Source organism: Nyctereutes procyonoides, unplaced genomic scaffold, assembly GCF_905146905.1.
Source record: "Nyctereutes procyonoides isolate TBG_1078 unplaced genomic scaffold, NYPRO_anot_genome, whole genome shotgun sequence".
NCBI lineage: Eukaryota > Metazoa > Chordata > Mammalia > Carnivora > Canidae > Nyctereutes > Nyctereutes procyonoides.
Window position 1 is genome coordinate 28,494,528 of NW_026575139.1, and position 23,499 is coordinate 28,518,026.

The 23,499-nt window shown below is 37.6% G+C and overlaps 1 protein-coding gene across 1 annotated transcript in view; it reads left to right on the forward strand.

Annotated features, from left to right (window-relative positions):
- Positions 1 to 26: 26 nt before the first annotated feature.
- The window catches only part of SYNJ2BP (synaptojanin 2 binding protein), a 38,518-nt gene continuing 15,045 nt past the window's right edge, over positions 27 to 23,499 (forward strand). The window contains exons 1-2 of the mRNA XM_055304004.1: positions 27 to 197; positions 20,667 to 20,803. Of these exons, the coding sequence (XP_055159979.1) occupies positions 134 to 197; positions 20,667 to 20,803 (201 nt within the window). The 5' untranslated portion in view covers positions 27 to 133. The remainder of the gene's footprint in view (positions 198 to 20,666; positions 20,804 to 23,499) is intronic.

Here is a 23,499-nt window from a genome sequence, read left to right on the forward strand (position 1 = left end):
CCGCCTTCCTCTTCCGGTCCGCGGGCTGCTGAAACCGAAAGCGTTGTGCCTCGGGTGGCGGGCAGAGATTGGTTCACCTTCACCTGCGCGAGTCCCAGCCGACCCGGGCGCGGAGCCGGCCGAGCGGTGAGACATGAACGGAAGAGTGGATTACTTGGTCACTGAGGAGGAAATCAATCTTACGAGGGGACCCTCGGGTACGTGCGCACAGGTGGTCTCCGGGAGCAGGGTGCTTGAGGTTGTAATTGCAGAGCAGACAACCTCCTCTGCTGAGCCCCGGTTGGTTTGGCCTTGGAGCAGACAGGCCCCAGCCTAGAGGTTCCCTGCGACGCTTTGAGCACGTACAAGACCATATTGGCATCCTTCGTTAGCCAGACCCGGATCTGAGGAATCCACCTCGTTTTTCAGTCGGATTGTCACATGTATTTATAGTCAGGGAGGGTTTCCTTGGCGGGCAAATTGTACCAGAAAGTTCTGCCCCAAGCCTGCTTTTTAACACCACACCCCTCCTTCCGTTGCCTGCTTTTTATCCCTGTTCCCGTGAGGACCTGTTTAGTAAAAAATGGGAGCGTACACGGTGTTGACTGTAAAAGCATGGCCGTTTTTTGTTTTGTTTTTGTTTTTTAACTGCTGGAATCCCTCCCCTCCTTCTTTTCATTTTTTGGGAAATTCATTTAGAGTGTCGACTGGAATGCTAAAACGCTAAGAAACCTTAGAGATCTGCCACAGCACTTTTTAAAGCTTACTTGGGCCTCAAAATTACCCAAGGTTTCTCGGTTATGCTTTTGCTTTAAAAAAAAATTTTTTTTTCCTAGGTCCCATCTCTTAGGAAATTGGATTCAATGCAGGTTTTGTTTGTTTGAGTTGTTTCTTCTCTCTTTTTTTCTTTTTTTCAAAACAAGCACGTCCTGTGATTCTGATACCGCTAAATCCTCACTTAGCTTTCAGTCATCTTTCTCCTCAAACCCCCGTGTTTCTGCCAACGCTCTCACTCCACTGGGCTCTTAACGCATTATATGCAGCCTGCATTGGGTTTTGTTGCCTCCCCTTACAGCTGTCTGCTGATTAAGAGCTCTGGCTCCGGGATTATGTAGATCCATCTGGTATCTAACCTCTTAATAGAACTTTGACATCGGTTGTCTGCCTAACTCTCCTGATAGAAGCTAAGCCTGAGTTTCTCATCCGTTAAAATGTGCGTGATAATAGAATATATTTCATAGGGTTATGAGAATGAAATGAGTTAATCTATGTAAAACGCTCAGAACATTGCCTGACACCCTAGATAGCGCTGTGTTTGCTTCCATTGTTGTTATTATTAACAGATGAATAGCTAGGTTAGCACAAAAATCCTGCTAAATAGTGTTATTCCAAGAGTCATCAAGTACCATGAGCTCTAGTTCTGAAATGTTTCCATAAATCTCTGCTCCTTTTGGCTCCATTACCATTTACTAGAACAGTCCATCATCTTGTCTCATGTGGAATTGTGCAATATCTTGAATACCACTTAGAGACTGTTCTTCATAAAATATACCTTTCAGAATCATCCATACTTTGCCTTTTTTCTTGTCATAGAAGATTGGAAGTCAGCTTCACTTATGGATGTAATTCATTCTAATCTGCATGACTTAATGTCCTGCTTCAGAGGAGCACCTAAATGTTTGTTGAATGCTCATTCAGTGTGCTCAGTTTTTTTTTTTTACTCCTTCTTCCTACTTTATATAAATTTCTCCTTTTTTTTTTTTTTAAGATTTTATTTATTTATTTGAAAGAAAGAGCACAAGCAGCCAGAACCAAAAGGAGAAAAAGACTTTGATGAGCAGGGAGCTCGACAGACAGGTCAATCCCAGGACCCTGGGATCATGCCCTGAGCTAAAGGCAGACGCTCATCCGACTGAGCCACCCAGGTGCCCCTCTCCTCTCACTCTTCATATTTATTGACTTCTGAGGCTAATATGGAAAAGTATTGTTAAGCCAAATCTGCATTCTTGTACTGTTCATCCACTGATTCTTGTTCCTAGGGCCAGTTAAAACAATGCTAGTTCCTTTTCTGATTATCCTGCACGTATTTAAAGACATCTAGTTGTTCTGCTCCTGTTTTGTCTTTTTCCTCTATAGCTTCAGTATCCCTAATTATTATATTAGCTGCCTTGATGTGATTTGGGATTTGATTCGTGTCTCCTAAGAATTTAATGTACTTTGACATAGTTCTTTTGCTGTGGCATCCACAGCAGAGCAGAACTCTGATATTATCTTGGGTGTTCAAGTCACTGAATATATTTTTAAAGTTCAGTGTAATATCACTTCACCTTTTCTGGAGTTTGCATAGTAGGGTTGACTAATGTTCAGCTCACTATTCTCCAAAATTTCTGATCCTGCTGATCTTTGAAACCTAAAGTTCTTAGTGTTGACATTTTTCTGAATCATTTGAGTTAGGACAAACTTCAAGGGACTAATTAAAAAGAGTAATTACATCTAGTTAATATATTTCCCTCAAAAGTAATTTATTTCTATAGTATATGTATGTTTATTCACAATGAATATTTATTTACCAGGTGACTCCTTTAATTTTCCTAAGTATTTTCATGTCTTACTCATATAAGTTGATAAATTTAAGAGTTTAGGAGAATAGAGTCACAAATTTAGGATTGAACTGGGATAAAACAGTCATTTGATGTTTGGTTGCTTCAGTTATCAAGAGAATGTTTCAAGTTTCTGTCACCTCTCAGAGCTAGTTACCTGGTATGTTGTAAGAAGTCTCACATTCTAATTCAACTTTTCTTTACTGTGTCATCATGAACACACAGAGGGAAGAAGTCATTTATCACCACCAGAAACTTCTAGTAACTTTGGTAGGGTCATAGAGATCTTTTGTCCTGTAGAAGAACTATGAAAAGCCACTAGTTATAAATATGTATTTCTGTTTGTAGGCAACATTGTCACTCTGTATGTACAACTTCCTATGCAGAGACCTGATAGTTTAATCAGGTAACAGCAAAAAATGCATATTCTGCACTTTTGTGCCAGTGTTCTATCAAGGGCAAGAGTCTTGAGGTATTTTCAATGTTTGGGCCCATTTTGCAAGGTAAGTTAGCTTGTTCTGTGTGATCATGCTTACTTCAAGGGAAAAAATGAAATCTTAGGGGAAGTGAATATCTGGTGAGGCAGAAAGAGACTTGGCATGTAGCTTGGCATCTCTCCCATTCCTACCTCCTCACTTAGGCTGGATGACTTTGGAAGTGTCTTCCACTTCTAAGAATTTATTATTTTTTTGGCCCATCTCGCATGTTATGTTATAACTCCTGCCATTTTGGACTAACAGTGGGTGATCTGAAGAGGTGGTGGTCACAATTTTAAATGGTTTCAAAGGTTTGAAGAATTCACCTTTTATCCTTTATGGAACACCGTTGATCTTTTTACTTTCTATGGGTGTTCAGCTTGGTTACAGTCTCTCAGCCTCCCACATTGTCCTTTATCAAATTAAGTGTTCTTAATTTTGAAAAGACCCAGTTACTCTAACAAGTATCACAAGAATCTAATCTAGGAGCCCCCCTCCAGCCCTTCCCTCTCCCCTCCTGGTATCCTCCCCTCCCCCATAACAGGTAGCGATTGACCATAAAGACAACCCTCTGATCCACTGGATATTAGAATTAAGATTCCTTGTTCAGGACTGAGGCCTCAATGGGTTTCAGCAGGTTGCTCCTGATATCTTTAAAGAGGGAAGAGAATCCCTATTTTTTTACTTTTTTTTTTTTTTTTTTTTTTTTGCAGAGAATTGTGGATTAGTTTGATGTTTTAATAATGAATAATTAGAAGGGTATTATATTTCTGGTACTGTGCTAGTTACTTTATATATTAACTCATTTCATCTTCACAGCAACCTTGAGTGCTTAAGTGATTCATCCACATTATTAGATGAGAAAATGATCTCTCAGAGACGTTAGGGATTTATCCAAGTTTTAAAGCCAGTAAGTTTAACATAGATCTGTTGATTCTACTATTCCATATACTACCTTCCATTAAAGTAGCCGTTTCTAAGGAGTTGTCACCAGCCTTTCTCCTGACCTTTATTTGCTTATATTATGCCTTAAGGATTTGAGGCATCTTAAATGACTAGCATAGTGGAAAGTTTTCATAGTTAGCTGTTGATAGAGCTGAGGGCATATCAAGGTAAGAACCTAAAAACAAGAAACCATATTAAGTCCAAGCATTTAAGTCTCTACAGATTGGTCATGTGTTTTGCATTTGACCTTGACACTGTTGCTAAGAGTTTTCTGAACTGTTCCCTCATGTACCAAATAGATCTGACACTAAGGTGCACTATCTTTGTCCTGTTTTCTCTTGCTTGCATAAAGTCTTACCCTCATGGAATTTACATTCCAATGGAGACATTACATTCACATGTGAAAGTGAAATTTCAGTGCAAAGGATGGTTAAGGACTATGATGAGTGTGTATGTTGTCAGAGGGCAGAAGAAATGTGGTGGGGTGTGTGTTAATCTGACCTTGTGCTGGAAAAGTTCAAAGAATGGAGGCATTGATAAGGGCCAGACTCCTCAGAAGGTAGAATTTGGGGCTTCTGGGTGGTTGAGGTCATGATCCCAAGGTCCTGGGTTCGAGTCTCTATCCGGCTCCCTTTGAGGAGCCTGCTTCTCCTTCTGCCTATGTCTCTGCCTCTCTCTCTCTCTGTGTCTCTCATGAATAAATAAATACATCTTAAAAAAAAAAAAAGGTAGAATTTATGTTGGTCTTATAGATAGTCTGTAGACCAGTGCCAGGCATAGGGAAGGGTATGGCCTAGGTAGTAATAGTAAAGGGAAAATTAGTAAAGCATATTCTGAGGTCAGTGAGTATACCAGCCTGGATGGAAAGGAGCCTTCTTTTAGGAGAGTTAAGGGAGATGAGGTTGCTGAGGTACTTAGAGACTGGATTATAAAAAGTTTTAATGCTAGAGTGGAAACTTAACTTTTCTCTAAGGTTCCGTTTTGATTCCTTCCCCTTCCTGTTCATTGATTATGACTGAATTCAAGAGTTACCTCCTCCAGGAAGCCTTATAGGCTAGCTGCCCCCTTGTTAATGAATGTCATACACCATTTATTGAGTGCTTATCGTATATTGTCATACTAAGCACTTTGTTTCATGTACTCTCAACAAGGAACAGATGAAATGGTTATTATTCCATTTTAAAAATGGGAAAACCTTGACTCTTAGGTCACACAGTTCTTTGACAGAGCTAAGGATCAGATTCAAGTCTGTATGACTTAAAAACCCAGGTTCTGAATCATCATACAAAGTTTTTATTCTCTTTATGTTCCAGCTGGACTCTGTGCATATCCCTTAGTGTTTATTTCTATATTTGCTTCCTTACTTGTGTTTTCTCCCCCTCTACTTCACTCTGAGCTCTTCTGATTCAAAAGATACATACTTCATCTTCTTTTTTTTTTTTTAAGATTTTATTTATTTATTCATAGAGACACAGAGAGAGAGAGGCAGAGAAACAGGCAGAGGGAGAAGCAGGCTCCATGCAGAGAGCCTGACGTGGGACTCGATCCCTGGTCTCCAGGATCACGCCCTGGGCTGCAGGCGGCGCCAAACCGCTGCGCCACCGGGGCTGCCCCATACTTCATCTTCTGTTTTCCTAATGCCTTGCTGGGTATGACACAAAGTGGTGGGTAAGTGTTCATGAAATGACTAAGAAAACTGATAAAATGTCAGAAAAATATAATAGAATGTTGTAAGTAAAGAGAATTAGTAACATGGTCTATTTCAGCTTTCAAAAAGTCAAACAGGGCTCTTCAGTAACTTTAAGAAAGAATGAATTTGAACATAAGGTATTATAATGCATAGGAAACTAAAATTCAAGGAACAAGGAGACAGTATAGCTATAAAATCTGGGATAGGTTGGTAAGAGAGTGTAGATAGATTGAGATTGAGAGGAGTGTTTTATACCAGTCTCTAAAGATTGCTTCAAGGATCATTCTTGTTAATATTTTTCCAAGAATAAAAATTTTTTTTTTCCCAAGAATAACTGTAAAGTAAGACATCTAGAAATTACTTTGGAGAAGTCGAAAGGCAAGCTGATAGATGCTGAACTATAGAAACATTTTTTTAAATCCATGTGACTAGGCAGGAAGGTCACCAGTGACTGAATAAATACAAAATTGCTTATTGAGGAAAAAGATCCCAGATGATAGAATAGGAACAAACTTGGTTTCAGGACTCAGAAATAAAGGGAAGCTGTTTTTAAAAACATTCATGTAGTGTTTACTACGTGCCTACACTATGATTAGGAATTATATATGCTAAAATAAAGACTAAAAGATCCCTATTTTTAAGAAGTTTACAGTTAGGAGAATAGAAGGGTAATTATTAATTATGAAAGGCATATGCCAAGTACCTTCAAGAGGTAGAAAAACTGGGACACCTGGGTGGCTCAGCAGTTTAGTGCTTGACTTCAGCCCAGGGCATGATCCTGGAATCCCAGGATAGAGTCCCACATCCAGCTCCCTGCAGGGAGCCTGCTTCTCCCTCTGCTTGTGTCTCTGCCTCTGTGTGTATGTCTCTCATGAATAAATAAACAAAATCTTAAAAAAAAAAAACAAGGTAGAAAAACCAAAATAGTGATGATCCTTCATAAGATATGTTCTGTCCCTTGTAGAATCAGACAGAAGACTTGAGACCATATTAAATGTCTTTAGGAAATGTTTCAGAAATAAATTAGATAATATTCTCCACTTAACAAAACTATGGTATGTCCATGCCTGCTACAATGTGCAGATTACCATATTTGGGGCAAGAAGCAGTAGAGTAAGAGAAAGTCGAAAAGAGGGCAGTAGGGGAGGGTACAGATTGTAATATGATGTAAAAATGAAGAGATTGAAACATTTTGAAAGCAGAAGAGCAAATGGAGACATCCAGTAGAGACCTGGCCTATACATTCAGTGTTTGAACAAAGGTTTATAATGGAATGAGAGATTAAAGATATCTACATAAATATTTCAGAGAAAAGTTGGGGAGCTGTCAGTCAAAACGAGGAGGCTATAAAGCAACCAAAATGCTTATTTGGGGTTTCACTGGGAGATACGGTCAACCGAAATTGATAATGTGCCCTGGATTGTGAGCTGGGAGTACAGGCTTATAAAGGTAAAAATCACAAGGTCACATAACTTGTTTTGAAAAAATTATGGTGCTGGCAGAATTTAAACTGATTTGTGCAGGATTGGCTATTTAACTAACAGGTGTTACATTATATCTCACTTTTTTTTTTTTTAAGATTTTATTTATCTATTAATGAGAGACAGAAAAGCAGAGACACAGGCAGAGGAAGAAGCAGGCTCCGTGCAGGTAGCCTGATGTGAGACTCGATCCTGAGTCTCCAGGACCCAGCCCTGGGCTGAAGGTGGCACCAAACCGCTGAGCCACCCGGGCTGCCCATATTACCTCTCTTGTCCACAGTAGAAGGATTTATCCAATTGGCAAAAGTCAAAAATTCATGGTATTCTGAGAATTGAAACCAGAGAGGTGCATAGGGCCTACTTCCTCAATGTCCTTTGCACTCTGTTTTGAGTGACTCACTTGGCAATGCTTCCTTTACTTTGAATCTTCTTTTATAGAGTAATAAGAGGTCCACATATACATCCTGGCAGGTACTGCCTGAACCATCTTTGGGAAGCCATATTCTTTGTTGCTCCCAGGAGATGGAGCATTGTGATATGGGCATAACATGTTTTTGGGTTGTTACACCATCTTTTTGTTCCTTCAGTGTTAAAGATTTTTTCCTCTTTCTATTTGTCAATAGATATTTACTTGTTCATGTCTTGTGGAAGAGGTAGCAAAGAACAAGTGACTTATTTTATCTTTGCACCAGAGGATTTCTGTAGAGCATATAATAGTTTTGAATGAAAATATACTTAGTCTTTTCATCTCTTGAGTCACATATTTGAATCATTCTTTCATTCTTTAAATCCACACATATTTCTTGAGCAGCGACTATAGGGCAAGGGTTTTTTTGCTAGATACTGTGGATACAGAAGAGAATTGAATTTTAATATAATTTCAGTGAGCAGCAGAGCATAGTGATTAAGAGCCAGAATGCGGAGTTACTAGCTGTGTGACCTTGGGTAAGTTACCACACTTCTTTCTATATGCCTCATTTTCCTTAGATGAGAGTATTACTCGAACCTACTCATGGAGTTGTGAGACTTAAATGAATTTCTTTGTTTTACAAATACTTTTATATAACAGACTCTGTACCAGGCACTGTTCTAAGCATTTTACCAAAAGATAATTCATTTAAAGTGCTTAAATGGTGCCTACCATTACCTCTGCTATGTGGAGAATAGACTTCAGCAAGATAGGAGGTAAGTCATCCAGGAAAGGCAGAGTGACCTGTGTCATAGGAATTTTAAAGTCATTGGCCTTTCCCTTCTATATTTTTCTTTTTCTTTTGTGCCGCCTTTTTTAGGATTATGAAAAAGCTTACTAGAGTCTTACAGAGACATTTTTAAACCTTGCTAGATTTCCTCCGAACTAGAAATGTTAGGAGTTCCTGACCTGGGTATTATTTCCAATGGCATTAACAGTCACTTGACACAGGCTGAGGTCTGTATATTTAGGAGGTGCTGTATGGGCACAGGAGACATAAAAATGAACAAAAGCCAGTTACCTGTGCACAAATGTTTATAGCAGTTTATTCATAATTGGAACTAATTATTGTAGTAGGGTGAAGAGATCATTAAACATGTAATTACAGTGAAGTATGTTTCCAGGTAAAGGGAAGAAGACAAAGTCATGGAGATATGGAACAGCTGTGTGTGTAAGGGTAAAAAACAGGGAAGTAGTAGTTATTAATTAAATAATTTTTAGGGGTGCCTGGGTGACTCAGGCAGCTGCCTTCAGCTTAGGTCATGATCCCAGGGTCCTGGGATTGAGCCCTGAGTCGAGCTTCCTCAGCTCTTCCCCCTGCTCATGCTCTCATGTGTACTCTCTCTCAAATAAATAATATCTTTAAAAAACTTTTTTAATTTTAATTCTAGTATAGTTAACATACTATAGAATATTAATTTCAGGTGTGCAGTATAGTGATTCAATAACTCTATACAACACCCAGTGCTCATCAGGACAGATGTACTCCTTAATTCCCATCACCTGTTTCACTCCTCACCCCCTCCCCCACCTCCTTAGTATCAAGGTTATCTTATTCTCATAAAATAGGCTGAGAAACTTATCGTGGATTTTTTTTTTTTTTTTTTGCATAAGGGAATTATTTCTTCCTTAAATGTTTGCTATTATACACTAGTGTAACATTCTAGGCCTGAAGTAGTCTTTGTGGGAATATTTTTTATTGTGAATTCAGTATCTTTAACATGGTTGGAGATATTTTTAATAGATATGAGGATATTCAAATATTCTGTTTCTTCTTGAGTCAGTTTTGATAATTTGTGATTTTTTTTTTTTTTTTTTTTTTAAGAACTCTCCCATTTGGGCAGACTGGGTGGCTCAGCGGTTTAGCGTGGCCTTTGGCCCAGGGCATGATCCTGGAGACCCTGGATCAAGTCCCACGTCGGGCTCTCTGCATGGAGCCTGCTTCTTCCTCTGCCTGTGTCTCTGCCCCTCTCTCTCTGTGCGTCTCTCATGAATAAATAAATAAAATCTTTAAAAAAAAAAAAGAATTCTCCCATTTTATTGAAAATACCATTATTATTCATAATATTCTCTTATTTTAATATCTTTAGGATATATAGTAATAATCCATTTTGTATTCCTGAAATTGGTAATTCATAAATTACATATGCTGGATTAGTCTTGCTACCAGTTCATCAACCTTATTAATCCTTTAAAGAACTGTCCCTTGGCTCTGTTAAATTTTTTTCACTATATTATTTTCTTTTTTTACTTCCTTTAGTCCTTAGAAGACTAAGATCAATGAACCTGAAGACCTAGAAGGGAAACCACAGTAACATGTAGGATAATGACAATACATAACTGGAGTTCCAGAAGAAGAGGAAAAAAGGAAGATTGATCTTAGTCTTCTTTTTCTAGCTTTTTAAAAAATAAATGTTTTATTTATTTATTCATGAGAGACCCACACAGAGAGAGAGAGACGCACAGACACTGGCAGAGGGACAAGCAGGCTCCATGCAGGGAGCCTGACGTGGGACCCATCCTGGGTCTCCAGGACCACACCCTGGGCCGAAGGTGGTGTTAAACCACTGAGCCACCTGGGCTGCCCTTTTCCTAGCTTCTTAAGTTAGAAATTGAGGTCATTGATTTTGTACCTTTTTTTTTTATTCTGTGAGTATGTAAAGCTACAAATTTTCCTCTAACTGTTCCTTTGGCTACATCCCACAATTTTTAATATACTGTGATTTCATTGTCTTTGTCATTCAACTACAGTGTTTTTTTATTTTCCCTTATAGTTTAATCTTTTACTCATGGGTTATTTGTTTACCAAATATTGAGGGATTTTTTTTTTCAATATCTTATTGTTTGGGTTTTTCTTTTTAAGACTTTATTCATTTATTCATGAGAGACGCACAGAGAGAGAGAGAGAGAGAGAGGCAAAGACATAGGCAGAGGGAGAAGCAGGGTCCCCACAAGGAGCCCAATGGGGACTCGATTCCAAATCCCAGGATCACGCCTTGAGCCAAGGCAGATGCCCAACCACTGAGCCACCCAGGCATCCCACAATATCTTACTGTTATGAACTGAATGTTTGTGTTCTCCCCCTACCCCCCGCCCCGCCCCCAAATTCATATGTTGAAGCCTTAACCCTCAGTGTGACTATATTTGGAGATAAGGCCTTTGCAGAATTGATTAAAGTTAAAAGAAGTTAAGGATGGGGCTTTGATCCTGTAGAATTAGTGTCCTTGTAGAAACCCAGAGAACTCCTCTCTCTCTGCACATGCACAAAGAAGCATATAGTGAGATGGTGGCCACCTATAAGTCAAGAGGAGGCCTAAGCATGAAATTGTCTTGTTGGTACTTTGGTTTTATTATTTATTTTATTTTTATTATTATTTTAAGATTTTATTTATTTATGCATGAGAGACAGAGAGAGGCAGAGACACAGGCAGAGGGAGAAGCAGGCTCCATGCAGGGAGTCCGATGTGGGACTTGATCCCGGGACTCCAGGATCAGGCCCTGGGCCCAAGGCAGACGCTAAACCGCTGAGCCACCCAGGGATCCCCGGTACTTTGGTTTCAGACTTCCCAAGCTTCCAGAAAAGAAATTTCAACTATGTAGTCTATGGTATTTATTTTTACGGCAGCCCAATAAAAGAAACCATTATTTTTGCTGATTTCTAATTTAAGTCTATTGAAATTTATCGAGACAGACTTACGGAGCAGTCTATGGTCAATCTTTGTGAATATTACTTCTACATTAGAAAGGAATGTTTATTCCATAGTTGTTGGGTGTTTTGTTCTGTAAAAGATAAATTAGGTCAGGTTGGTTCTTAGTGTTGCTCAAGTGTTTTGTATTTTTACTGATTTTTCTGTTTACTTGTTCTATCAATTATAGGGAGAGAAATGTTGAAACTTAGAACTGTCATTTTTTTATTTGCCTTGTGTTTGCTCCATAAATATTTAATTTCTGTTATTTGTGTCCATTCAGATTTAATGCTTTAATGTCATCTTGATAAATTGACTCCTTTTTCTTTAGGAATTGTCCTTCTTATCCCCTATTCCATCTTCTGAAGTCTGCTTTTTATATTTAAAGGGCCTATCCAGCTGTTTAGTGTATCTATGTCCTTCCCTTTCATTTTAAATTGTATTTACCCATGTATTCATGATTTCTGGTAGTATTCATTCCTTTATATGATCCAGTTTCTATTCAATATTATTTCTCTTTTGCCTGAAAGATTTAACATTTATCACAGTATGGATCTTGTGACAAATTCTCGCAACTTTTGTTTTTCTAAAAAATATTTATTTTGCTGTTCTTTTTGAATGCTATATTCATTGAATATAAAATTCTAAGTTGCTTTATTTTTCTTTTAGCTTTTTAAAGATGATGTTTCATTGCCTTACGGCATGTATAGTTTCTGAGAAGATTATTGTCACTCTCATCTTTGCAACTTAGTACTCATGTGTCCTTTTTTCCTTTGACTCCTTTTAAGATTCTCTTTATATTTGGTTTTGAAGAATGTGGTTATGATATACTTTGCTGGGGTTTTGTGTGTGTGTGTGTGTGTGTGTGTGTTTATTCTGATTGGAGTTAGTTGAGCTTCTTGGATCTGTTTGTGTATATTTTTTTGCAAATTTGAGACAGTTGTGTTTTTTTTGTTTGTTTTTGTTTTTTTTAATAGAGCAGAGCTAATGACGGAGAACACAAGTGGAAAGAGGGAAAAGCAGGCTCCCACTGATTAGGAAGCCTGATGTGGGGTTCCTGGGATCATGACTTGAGCCAAAGGCAGATACTTAACTGACCGAAGCACCCAGGCACCCAAGCCAATTGTGGTTTTTGAATATTTTTTGTTTCCTTTTTTCCTCTTCTTCTGGAACTCCAGTTATGTATTGCCGTTATCCTACATGTTACTGTGGTTTCCCTTCTAAGTCTTCAGATTCATTGATCTTTTCCTCTGTGGTATCAAATCTGCTGTTAATCACATCAAGTATATTTTTCCTTTCAGACATTGTAATTTTCAAACCTGTAAGTTTCTTTCTTTTTTTTTTTTTTTTAATCTTCCATTTTCATACATTACATCAATGGAACAGAATAGAGAACCCAGGAATAAACCCATGCATGTATGGTCAATTAGTTAATGACAGAGGGACTAAGAATATACTATAGGGAAAGGATAGTCTCTTCAAAAATGGTGTTAGGAGGTATCCCTGGGTGGCGCAGTGGTTTGGCGCCTGCCTTTGGCCCAGGGCGCGATCCTGGAGACCCGGGATCGAATCCCACGTCGGGCTCCCGGTGCATGGAGCCTTCTTCTCCCTCTGCCTGTGTCTCTGCCTCTCTCTCTCTCTCACTGTGTGCCTATCATAAATAAATAAAAATTAAAAAAAAATGGTGTTAGGAAAACTAGACAGAATGCAAAGACATGCAAACATGCATAAGAATGAAACAACTGCTATTTTATACCATATACAAAAATCAACTCAGTAGATTAAGACTTGAAAAAAAATCTTCCATTTTGTCATTATGTTTGACTTTTATCTTCACATAGCTACAATAGCCTTTTAAACATCCTTGTCTGCCCATTTCATCCTTTATTATTTCTGGCTTTGTTTCTAATGACTGATTTTTCTCTTGATTATGGGTCATGTTTTCTTGCTTCTTAGCATGTTAATTTTTAATTAGATTCTGAATGTTGTGAATGTTATTACATTGTTGCATATCTGTATTTTGTTTTATTACATTACCATTGTTAATGTTATAATGTTAAACTTTGTTTAGCAGACAGTTAAGTAACTTGTAGATCAATTTGACCTCCTGAAGTCCTGTTTATAACCTTTTCTTGCTCTAAAGTAGCATTTACTTTAGGTATAGTTCAGCTCTACAAATGAGGTATGCTCTTAGTGTCCACAGAATTTTCAAGGGAACCATTGAAGATTTCCATTCTGGCTGGACAGAACTTGAAAATCTCCGTACACTTTGTGAACTCTGAGACTTATTCAGCATACAAATTCCTAGTTTTTGTTTTTCTGACTTTGTGGAGTTTGACTCAACATATGCATGGGCCAGTATTCGGTAAAGACTCATGCAGATACCTGGATCTCTTTTTCTGCGTACATTCCTCTTTTGCAGAACTTTGCCCTGCAGCTTTCAGCGACCTCACCCTCTTCAAACTTTAATCCCCATTTCATCAACTCAGTGAAGCTGGTAGGTTCTGCTTGGGTTGTACTTCCTGTGGTTGTGATCAGAAATTGCCTCCACATGGACTACTAAGGGTGATCATCGAGCTACACTGTTTTAATTCAACAACACATTAAGAGAAATATATGATATGACAAAATGGGATTTACTCCATGAATGCAGAAGATTCAGTGAAAGAAAATCACTCGGTGTAATTATATTAATAGAATGAAGGAAAAACTAACATGATCATCTCAGCAGATACAGAAAAAGCATTTGAAGATATTCAACACCTTTCCTTGTTAAAAACAAAGTAGGAATGGGAGGGAACTTCCTCAATATGTTAAAGGCCATGTATGCAGAATCCATAGCTAACATCATACTTACTTATGTAAGTGTGAAAGCTAAGATCAGGAACAAAACAAAGGTGTCTTCTTTCACCATTTCTGTTCAACATGATGTTAAAAGTTCTAACCAAAATGATTAGGCAAGAAAAGGTATACAGATTGAAAAGGAAGAAGTAAAATTGTCTCTATTCACAAATAACATAGTCTTACATGTAGTAAACTCTAAAGGTTCCACAAACAAAACTTGTTAGAATTTATAACAAATTCAGCAAAGTTGCAGTATACAAACTCAAGACACAAAATCAGTTTAGTTTCTATACATTAACAATAAACAATATGAAAAGGAAATTAAGTAAATCCATATACAAAAGCATCAAATACAATAATACTTATAGGGATGCCTGGGTGGCTCAGCAGTTGAGCGTCTGCCTTTGGCTCAGGGTGTGATCCCAGGATCTCAATCCTGGAACTCCAGGATCATGCCCCAAGCCAAAGGCAGATGCTCAACCACTAACCCACCCAGGCGTCCTGGTTTGTTGATTTTTTGAATATAACATCAAATTCATAGGCAACAAAAGAAAAAAATAATTTGGGTTTTACCAAAAATTGAAAATTTTGTGCATCCAAAGACACTAAAGAGATTTAAAGATACACAGAATGAGAGATATTCGCAAGTCTTACATGTGATAATGGATTAATATCCAGAATATAAAGAACTCTTAACAACTCAACAACAACAAAACAATTCAAAATAAGTGAAGGTCTTGAAGGACGTTTCTCCAGAGATGATATTCAAATGGCCAGTAAACTCAAGAAAAGATATTCAATATCACTGGCCTTAGGGAAGTGAAATCAAAACCATAACGACATACTACTTCACATCCACTAGAATGACTTTTCTCCAGAAGACAAGCAAAGATAAATAGTATTGGTGAGGATATGGAGAAATTGGAACCCTGGGCATTGCTTGTTGGAATGTAAAATGATGCAGCTGTTCAGGGAAACAGTTGAATAATTCCTTAAATTATCAAAAAAATTGCCATGTGATCCAGCAATTCAGTTCCTAGATAATTGCCCAAAAGAATTGAAAGCAGGGATTCAAAACAGATACTTCTACACCAGTGTTCATAGCATTATTCACAATAGCCAAAATGTGGAAACAACCAAATGTCCATTGATAGATGACTGGATACACAAAATGTGGCATGTATATACAATGGATTATTATTTAACTTGTAAAAGGAATGAAATTCTGATACATGTTACAACATAAGTGAACCTGGAAGATACTATGCTAAGTGAAAAAAAGCAAGTCGCAAAAGAACAAATATTGTAAGATTCCACTTATATACGGTATATAGAATAGGCAAACTCCTAGAGACATAAAGTTACCAGGGATGAAGAGAAGGGAGGAGTTACAGTCCAGTGTGTACAGAATTTTTGTTTGGGATGATGAAAATGGTGTAGATCTGGTTAGTGGTGATGGTTGTACAGCATTGTGCATGTACTTAATGCTGCTGAATTATACACTTAAAAATGGCTAAAAAGTTAAATTTTATGTTACATGTATTTTACCATTAAGCAAACAAACGAGTTTGATTGACACCTAGGGAAAATTGAGATTATCTTGGGATAGAGAAACCTGCAGGTTGATGGGGAGGAAATAGGGTGTTTGTCAGTCAGGTATTCATAATTCAACAAGGGGCTACCATTGTTGGTGTTAATGGACTGTTTTGTTTCATTTTAATTATGTCTAGAATTGTTTCCAGAATAATATGGCTAAACATTGTTGGTTTGGGTTTTTTTGGGTTTTTTTTTGTTTTTTTACTTTATAACTTTTAGATTTTATAGACAAAAATCTAAAATACATGAAGAGTTTTTCCTTCTCTTGCCTGAAAGTAACCAATAGGGACTCTGAGTAAGGTGACAGACCTCCAGAATGACCAGTTCTTCCTCTGTAATATCATATTCTTGGAAACTGTTCTATAATGATTATTCCAACATAGGCAGGTTGACTCTCAAGATAGGCAGCCTTGCTTAGCTTGCTTTCTTTCTTTCTTTCTTTCTTTCTTTCTTTCTTTCTTTCTTTCTTAAGATTTTATTAGAGAGAGAGAGAGAGCACGAGTGGGGGGAGAGGGAGAAGCAGACTCCCTACCGAGCAGAGCACAGAACCCGCTGCTAGGCTCAGTCCCAGGACCCTGAGATCATGACCTGAGCCAAAGGCAGACATTTAACTGACTAGCCACCCAGGCACCCCCCAGACTTCTTTTCCTAAAGCAGTTGTTTCTATTTCCTACAAAGATAAAGTATGGCAAAATGGTTTAAAATTCACACCTCAGGAATCAACTATCCTGACTTAACTGTCTTGGCTTTTTGAAGAGCTGTATGACCTTTTGTACAATTAGTTCATCTCTTGCCTCATCTTCAAATTCATCTGTAAAATGTGAGTAATAATCATTTCACGTGTTCATTGAAAAGATTAGATGTGATAACATATGTAAAGCACAAAACTAGTACCTATATTAAATGCTCAATAAATATTAACTGTTCTTCTGCTGTTACTATTCTTAGGCATAAGGAAGCTCAAAGTCTCTAGACCTGGAGATGAGTGGGGGGGCAGGTGTCCACAAAAAGGCATTTCTTGTTTAACTTTACAAAGCTCTTAAACAAAACAAACTTCCTTTCTCAGTCCTACAGTGGTGTCATTCTTATGCCATCTTTTTTGCATTTAGACTTCTAAATGCAAATTTCAAATTAAGACCAAGCACCCATTTTAATCTTATTACATTTAAAAAACTTATTGTCACATTATAACCAATGTTCGTCATTCAATCACTTTTTTAAGTCATTTGAGTCCCAGTCTTTTTTTCTTTATCCCTCTCCCCTCTTTTGGATTATAGATAATGATAGCTGAATTAATTATATCCTTTAGCTCCAGAACACATTGTCATCATCAGTACATACAAGGTTTCTCTCTGGCTTTATTTTTGCCCTTCATCCCTAAACTTCATCCTGTATCCCCATGGCTCACACCTCAGTGGGACTGTCCAAGAGCCCAACTCTCAGAAAATCTCCGAATCAGCAGCTACTCACCTTTCAATATCCAACCTGAGCAGTTTATATAGCGCTGTCATGTTTTTATAAAGACAAAAGTAAGCCATCCTCAAATAAGAAACCCGTGAGTAGATATTAACCTTAAAAAGGGTTTTCTTTCTCATATATTTTATTCTCCAGCAAGATGCTCGTCTCATCCCTATGCACTTGGACTTAATCTGTGGATTCAAACTGGACTAAGGAACATGTTACCTTGGTATTCTCTCAGAAATTGTGCCCCCTTCGAGTTCTGTCTCTCTCTTCTTTCTTCCTTCACTGGATAAATAAAATATGTGACCAAGCAGAAAAAAAAAAAAAAAAAAGTACCCATTCTAATGCATCTTTTGTAAGTAGGTATACTGTTTTGTGTGTATGGGTTTCTTTTTTGTGTGTGTTTGTGTGTGTGTGTGTATGGGTTTCTAATTTATAAGAATATATTGTTGTATTATTGACATTACATTTTAAAACTATTACCTTGTATATGATTTTTCAGATATTCTAACTCTTAACCATATTTTTTCTATTCCTTAATGGATAGATACCTAAATTGCCATCAGTTCCACCCTGCCACAAAACATGCTGCAATTAACATTCTTACATTACCCACCCCCCCCTTTTTTTTTAAAGATTTTATTTATTTATTTTAGAGAGAAACCACAAGCAAGGGGATGGGGAAGCAGACTTTCTGCTAAGCAGGGAGCCCCATGCAGGGCTCGATCCCAGGACCCTGGTATCATGACCTGAGCCAAAGGCAAACCCTTATCCGACTGAACCACCTAGGCACCTCTTATATATTACCCTTATAGAAAGGATGGTCACATTGTTCCAAAATGAGATGCTTTTTAAATTGAAGGGAACTCTGCCAAACTATCCATTTTGGGGCATTAGCAGGCACCAATGTTTATTGACAACTACTCTTATAGTGTATACTTTGTAGGTCATAAAGGATTTTTTTTCAGATTTCACGTTACTGGACATTAGCAATTATCTTTTGAGGTAGAGAGGGCAGAACTTGTAATCCTTATGTTACAGAAAAAGAGACCGAGGATCAGAGGTACACTGACTTATTTTAGTCCACATATCTGGTCATTTATGGAATTGAATTTGTGACTAGGTCTTGAGACTTTAATTTGTTTTTCCAAAATCTGAAAGGGACAGGGAAAAGGATAAATTTCTGTGATTAAGACAGGGACTGTCCCAGTTAGCTTTATGTCTTCCTTAGAACAAAAGACAGTACTTGACACATAGTAAGTGATCAGGTTTGAATCAGTAGTGCTGCTACTCAGCGCTTTGGTGACTTTGGTTATTTCAGTAATGCTTCAAATTATAGGTAAGTTCAGTTCTATAAGTGTTCTGGCTGAACAGACTTCAAGTCATTCTCAGAATTTTCGTGTTAAATGGTGTAGTTCATTTACAACTGATTTAGCAATCCTTATATCCATGCCTATTTGATTTGATTTTTAGGTGAGAGTAGACTATACTTGTATGTTTATAGAAAATTTCAGTAAGATTTCTTCCACTCTCCCTTTTTAGACACTGTTCTGTAGCTTTCATTAACCAGTAGCAAATCCCCTCCTCTTTCTAACTACTGTATTGCATTTAGCTACTTACCTTGTGCCTCCTATTCCCCAAGTCCCCAAAGTCATCTGTAACATTTGGTGAAGATGTTAGATTTGAAGGATTTTCTCCAAATAGTTTGTGCTAGTATTGTGAGCATGGTTGTTGTCAGCCACCTTGCTGAAACTTGCCACAGTTTAGAAGTGATTTCAAAGCCTTCAGTAATCAAGCTTCACCCACCTTTCTGTCTTATCTCATAACTACCCACCATCCCCTTTCCAGTACTTCCCACCCACTATGATACAAATTAAGAGTGTTCTAAGAGAAACCATTTAGTAACTTAAATTTTCATGTCCCACCCTTCAAGGAAGCTTACAGAAGGAACTCTTGCTATCTTGTATCTTAAACCGTTTTCATTCTCTGGCTTAGATAGTCTTTATAAAGGTATGCTACCTAAATGAGTTGTTTCCTACTGCTTCTCTCCCTTTGGCCATGTGCTTCCTTACATTGCAGATTGATTTACTAGTACTTATGTTAATACTGTGAACTTCACACATAAGCTTTCATCCCATCTATGGGGACAATTTTTTAGAAAGCCCACAAATGTCTCCTTAAGTATCTGTTTTCTATTGAAATCAATAAATAAGCTAGTGATTATGGCTGTTCCTTCTAATTGTGCCCCCAGATTTTTGTTTTTTATTTTCAAACTGTTTCTTTTCTCTTGGCATTATGGCTATGAATTCTACAGTGTCTGACAGAAAACCCTAGGGAGGTTCCTTTTTTTTTTCCTTTTCTTTTTAATGCATAGATAAATTCCCTTTATAACAATGGTTTTTGAATAGTGAAATTCTTTCCACAACTTGGTTGGTTGGTCCATAGAAATGACACTTTACTAGTCATCTTTTTTTTTTTTTTTTAGTTGTTATGGTAAGAACACTTAAATGAGATCTACTCTCTTAATAGATTTTTAAGTGTACAATAACACTGTTATCTATAGGCACCATGTTGTACACCAGATCTCCAGAACTTATTCATTGTGTATAACTGAAATTTTATACCCACTTAAATTAGTCACTTAGAGAAGCAAAGAATAGAAGGGTGGTTGCCAGGGGTTTAGGTGTGGGGGTGGAATGGAGAATTGCTGATCAGTGGGTAGCTGGTTTCCTACAGTGAATAAAACTAGACAGACTACCCAAATGCATGGTTGTTTGCACTGGTCATAGAAAAGGAAAAAGTAAATTTGGTGGTTTAGTCCTATCATGAAGCCTCAGTTGCCTTTCTAGTTCCCAGGATTCCTGCCAACACCTACACTCAAAATAGAAAAATAAATTAAACTCCTAAGACCATTTTTTTCCAAAACACCTCCATATGCAAACTGTCCTGAATGTTGGGAGAAGGGAACTATGAAGGGGAAACTTTGATTAGGAAACTCTCCTCCACTAAATTAAAGATAGTTCATTTGCTTCTTATGAACTCACCCTGTTACATTAATAGCAGGAAAGTCAAGAATTGGGTCCTTTAAATGCCACCAGCAGAATCAAAATTGAATATGAACAGAAGTACATCTTACAAGAATCACTGTTATTCTTTCACTGAGTTTAGAATATAGATCTTTCTTTTTATACTAAACAGACTATGTTGATCTCTGTGTTTGTATTTTTAATCTTGCATGGCCTAAGTGGGCAACTCTGGGTACTCTTGACCTCTGTTGATGATCCTCTTCACTAACCTTGCCTGTATCTATTGACCAGTTACATCACAGTTTGACTCACCAGCCTCCCCTCCTCACTAGGCCTCTCCTCTTTCTCTTTCTTCTCTAATCCCTTTCTACTTCATCACTATCTCCTTCACAACTCCTCCATGATTTTCTCAGGGCTGGGCTTCAACATCGTCGGTGGGACAGATCAGCAGTATGTCTCCAACGACAGTGGCATCTACGTCAGCCGCATCAAAGAGAATGGGGCTGCGGCCCTGGATGGGCGGCTCCAGGAGGGTGATAAGATCCTCTCGGTGAGAACTGGCTTCGGCCTCCTTCACTGTTTCTTGCTCCCTAGACCCCAGTTCTTACCCTTAGCCCTTTCCTTGGGAAGATTTCTGCCTGCCTTTTTGGATCTGGAAATATCTGGATTGTAGAATATGGTGGGAGGGACCTTGATCAGTCACCTTTTCCTGCCCGAACTTAGAGCAAAGAGGATAATTCCTTACTTGATAGACAAGGCATCTTCAGTCCAGAATGTGAAGCTACTTAAACAAGTTCAAAAAACAGGGAATAGGAACGGTTGAGGGGCTGATGTAGGGGAAAGAGACTTAAAACCCACAATTGTTGTCCTTTTTCAGTTATACTTTATCACCTCCCTTTCATTGAAAGATTAATGTGTGTCTTCCTTTACTCCAAAGAGACAAAAAAGGAAGGTAGAAATTAAGCTTCCTTTTTAGACTCAAATCCCTTCTCACCCGTCACAAAGATGAAAAATTTGAATGCATTCTCATTTGGGTATCTGTCCACTGTGCTCCCATTTCATTCAGCTAATGTTTGTAATAAGACACTTACTATATGGTGAGCTTTGATTTGATTCTTTTCTAAAAGTTCCTCAAGGGCAGGGACTAGATCTTTTTTTAACCTTTTACATCCTTGCAATGCTCAATATATACTTAACAAATGAACAAGTTAAGAAATTCAGGCAAGCCCAGAAAGGTTGGCTGATCCAGAATATAAATATAGTATCTTGGATAGTAATAGCCTATTTTTGTCCTTCTCACCAGCTATTTTGCCTCTTTTCAGACCATTAACCTTCTCCTAGATCCTGTTTATTAATTTGAAAGATACAAACAGTGATAAATACCTTTTATCTCAAAATGATACTGTGAGCTTTACAAGTAGATTATTTCATATTAGCTCCCTGGAGAAAGACCTCCTAAAAACATCAACTTGAGTGGGACATTCAGGAAAATTTAAGAGTGGGTTGTTAATGGTATAGCATGTAGGCAGAAATTATGCAGTTTATAGTGACATATACCACATTCTCTCCAGAATACTGGGGCCTGGGTTACATTTGAAAAGTATAGGGGTTCAGAGGACAGCCATATTATTCAAAAAGGTTTGGTAAAGGGTAGATTATATGAGAATGGTTAGAAGTTTTTGAGCACCATATGCTAAGCAATATGCTGAGAACTTTATGTTTGTTTAATATTGTGGCAACCCTATGAGGTGAGTACAATTATTATAACTACTTTGCTGCTAAGGAAGCTGAGTCTTGGTGAGGTCAAACAGCTTGCCCAAGGTCACACAACTGGTAGGTGACAGAGGACTAAAACTGTTCTGTCTGAATTTGGAGCCCCTACTCTTAATCAGTATGCTGTACTGCCTCCTAAGAGGTAAATGAGGAGCTAGGACTAGGTATCTAAACAGAAGGTTGCATGGTTAATAGATATTTTGTATGGTTTTATATAATAACAAATCAGTCTTTAAGGGTATAATTGGAGGGAAAAGGTCATTTAGCTCAGTATGAGAGAATTTATTAGACATAAGCTAAGATGAGCAGCCTTTCTTATGTGGACCATTGCCTCATAGAGAAAAGAAATTATTGGAAGGCACTCAAGTTTTTTGTTTTTTTTTTTTTAGAGGGTATGGTAGGAGATGGATGTCCATGGAGCGAAAAGTAAATGTCAAAAAAACTCTGCTCTCTTCACCTTGAAATTTACACCAAGCAGGATTTTACTTTATTAAAGTAAAACAAATATGAGAAATATTACAAAGACCTATACAATATATTAAATATTACAAATATATGTAGGACATATAACAAAGAATGATTCAAGTTTATGTTTTGGACAATTAAGATATGGGAAAGAAGAGAGGGAGGAAATGCCTGACAAAGAAAAGGCAAAAATATAAAACAGATAGGAAGAGAAAGAAGACTGAAGAGAAAAAGATGGAGCATATACAAGAGGAGAAGGCCAGCATATTCTTTCTTTCTAGGGCTATCTTATTTATGACTCCAGTCTCCCTATCAAGAGTTTGCTCCAACATAATTCTTTTTAGACCCTTTTCCTAAGAAATACTGCCTCTCTCACCTTCTCACTGTCTTTTCCACTCTCTCCTTAAGTGAACTCATTGGGCATTAACCATTATATGGTTATGTCTCCTTTGTAACTCACTCTCCCTCTGATTTAACTAAGTGCTCTAATACTGGCCTTGGAGTCTCTAAAATGATGGTGCTGAACTGTTTATTAGCTTATATTCTCCTTGATTCTTTATGGGTTTTTCTTTTCTCTTCACATAGGCTATTTTCCCATGTTGTAAAATATGCCCCAGCTCTTTCTTTTAACTTTTGCTAGATAATCAAACTAAATATGTCACTTCCTTGGCACATCCATTTTGGATAACTAATACAAATCTTATTTAGTGATCTAGATTTCCTATGAGTTAGTATTGACTAATAAATTAATCTTTCCATTTCTCTTGAAATAATGCCCATGTTTTGTCTTAATTTCAAGTAAAACTAAATAATTGCATGACTTCTGCAATTCCCTCTTGCTCATTAAAAGTTAAATTACATTTTTTTGTGACCTCTGTGGAATGTTTAAACTTTAAAAAATGGGAGGGGGAGGAAGAAAAATTTCTTTAACATAAATTATTTTTAAGGCCCTATTGCATCTGACAACCATAAAACAAAAACAGGTATTACTAATAGAAGGACCTGAAG